Genomic DNA, 2,500 nt, shown 5'->3' with positions numbered 1-2,500 from the left:
TGCGTGTGTGTGTGACTAATTGCACCTCCTGTGTTTAAGGGGCTCCTGCGGTACACACACATTTGGTAACAAAAGAACCTCCCCATCCGACCGCGCCCCACACTTCCGAAAGCAAAGACCCCTAGAGTTCCCTTTATGGTGCACACACACACACACACACACTCAGCAGTGATCCCTTCAGCACACTTATAGTGCAGTAGAGACTGGAACATAAAGCAGAATCCACCACAAGCGTTACAGCGTTAATTCAGATGTGATGCGAGCCGTGGGCATTTAACTGAACTTTTGTGCATCTGAGTTTTTTGTAATGGGCAGCTGTCACCGTGGTAACACGTATGTGTCATCAGTGCCCCATAAACCAAACTATGGCCCCATTCACACTAATACATCTTCGTTTGAAAACGCATTGATTTTCACACGTTTACGTGTCTCGTCCACACTAGAACGCCGCTTACCTTCACCGAAAATAGAGCATTTTTGGGGCGGTTGTGGCTCAGGTGGTAGAGCGGGTCGGACACTAATCGCAGGGTTGGTGGTTCGATTCCCGGCCCACATGACTTCACTTGCCGAAGTGTCCTTGGGCAAGACACTGAACCCCAAGTTGCTCCCAATGGCAGGCTAGCGCCTTACATAGCATCTCTCCCATCATTGCTGTGTGAATGGGTGAATGGAACACAGTGTAAAGCGCTTTGGTAACCACTAAGGTTAATAAAAGGCGCTATATAAGTGCAGACCATTTACCATTTAAAAAAATGCATACCCCCATATGAAAAATGTAAAAAAAAAAAAATCGTAATGCTCCTTAACGGAAAGGTGTATTTTTATTGGCTGATGCAATGATTTCTAGAGGGCCGGGTGGTTGATAAGAGGTAGACGGATACATCGGTTTTACCGATTAATTGGTGCCGATAGTTGATTTTTGGAACATTATCTGCCGATAGTTTCCAGCGATAGTTTATTACTCATCTGGTGAAATGGTATATATAACAGAGATACATATACCTATATAGACTATATATATATATATATATATATATATTTATAGTCAGTCACTACTTAATATATAGAATTGTGCATGATTCATCACTTTTCTGCTGATGTAACCAAGGTCATGTGGACGGGATAAATAATATTAACCAATGATAACCTCTCTCTCTCTCTCTCTCTCTGTCTGTCTGTGTGTCTGTAGGTTGTCTGTCTAACCTTCCCCCAAACGCTAAGAAGATCTGTAATTCGTATGAGGAGAGGAGGAAACAGGCGACAGCCATCGTCCTGCTGGGTGTGATCGGGGCGGAGTTTGGCGCAGAGATCGAACCCCCTAAACTACCGTCGCGAGCTCGGACCAGCAGTCAGGCTCCAGAGGGTTTCGGTTTGACCACCGGCGGCTCCAACTATTCACTCGCCCGTCACACCTGTGAGTATAAACGTCACTCACAATGTATGTAGCAATGTAAGATTGCTTGTTTAGATGTTCATCTGTCCACAGTTAGACAAACTGTCTATAAATGGAGGTGATTCAGTACTATAGGTACTCTCACTAGAAGTGGCCGTTAGATATTCATCTGTCCACAGTTAGACAAACTGTCTATAAATGGAGATGATTTAGTACTATAGGTACTCTCTCTCTTGAAGTGGCCGTTAGATGTTCATCTGTTCACAGTTAGACAAACTGTCTATAAATGGAGGTGATTTAGTACTATAGGTACTCTCACTAGAAGTGGCCGTTAGATATTCATCTGTTCACAGTTAGACAAACTGTCTATAAATGGAGGTGATTTAGTACTATAGGTACTCTCTCTAGAAGTGGCCGTTAGATATTCATCTGTCCACAGTTAGACAAACTGTCTATAAATGGAGATGATTTAGTACTATAGGTACTCTCACTAGAAGTGGCCGTTAGATATTCATCTGTCCAGTTAGACAAACTGTCTATAAATGGAGATGATTTAGTACTATAGGTACTCTCTCTAGAAGTGGCCGTTAGATATTCATCTGTCCAGTTAGACAAACTGTCTATAAATGGAGATGATTTAGTACTATAGGTACTCTCTCTAGAAGTGGCCGTTAGATATTCATCTGTCCAGTTAGACAAACTGTCTATAAATGGAGGTGATTTAGTACTATAGGTACTCTCACTAGAAGTGGCCGTTAGATATTCATCTGTCCAGTTAGACAAACTGTCTATAAATGGAGGTGATTTAGTACTATAGGTACTCTCACTAGAAGTGGCCGTTAGATATTCATCTGTCCAGTTAGACAAACTGTCTATAAATGGAGATGATTTAGTACTATAGGTACTCTCTCTAGAAGTGGCCGTTAGATATTCATCTGTCCAGTTAGACAAACTGTCTATAAATGGAGGTGATTTAGTACTATAGGTACTCTCACTAAAAGTGGCCGTTAGATATTCATCTGTTCACAGTTAGACAAACTGTCTATAAATGGAGGTGATTTAGTACTATAGGTACTCTCTCTAGAAGTGGCCGTTGGATATTCATCT

General features: G+C 41.9%; 1 protein-coding gene and 1 long non-coding RNA gene across 5 annotated transcripts in view; both read left to right on the top strand.

Annotated features, from left to right (window-relative positions):
• LOC127627827 (WD repeat-containing protein 7-like) overlaps nucleotides 1-2,500 on the top strand; it is a 143,501-nt gene that overhangs the window by 106,552 nt on the left and 34,449 nt on the right. For all 4 annotated transcript variants that reach the window (XM_052104399.1, XM_052104398.1, XM_052104397.1 and 1 more), the window contains one exon: nucleotides 1,190-1,414. In XM_052104399.1, the coding sequence (XP_051960359.1) occupies nucleotides 1,190-1,414 (225 nt within the window). The remainder of the gene's footprint in view (nucleotides 1-1,189; nucleotides 1,415-2,500) is intronic.
• Nucleotides 1,488-2,500, top strand: part of LOC127627856 (uncharacterized) — a 1,478-nt gene continuing 465 nt past the window's right edge. The window contains exon 1 of the long non-coding RNA XR_007968585.1: nucleotides 1,488-1,788. This is a non-coding gene — a long non-coding RNA (uncharacterized LOC127627856). The remainder of the gene's footprint in view (nucleotides 1,789-2,500) is intronic.

Source organism: Xyrauchen texanus, chromosome 34 (genome assembly GCF_025860055.1).
Source record: "Xyrauchen texanus isolate HMW12.3.18 chromosome 34, RBS_HiC_50CHRs, whole genome shotgun sequence".
NCBI classification, from domain to species: Eukaryota; Metazoa; Chordata; class Actinopteri; order Cypriniformes; family Catostomidae; genus Xyrauchen; species Xyrauchen texanus.
Note: the sequence above shows the minus strand (reverse complement) of the source record. Positions and strands in the feature narration are given on the sequence as shown.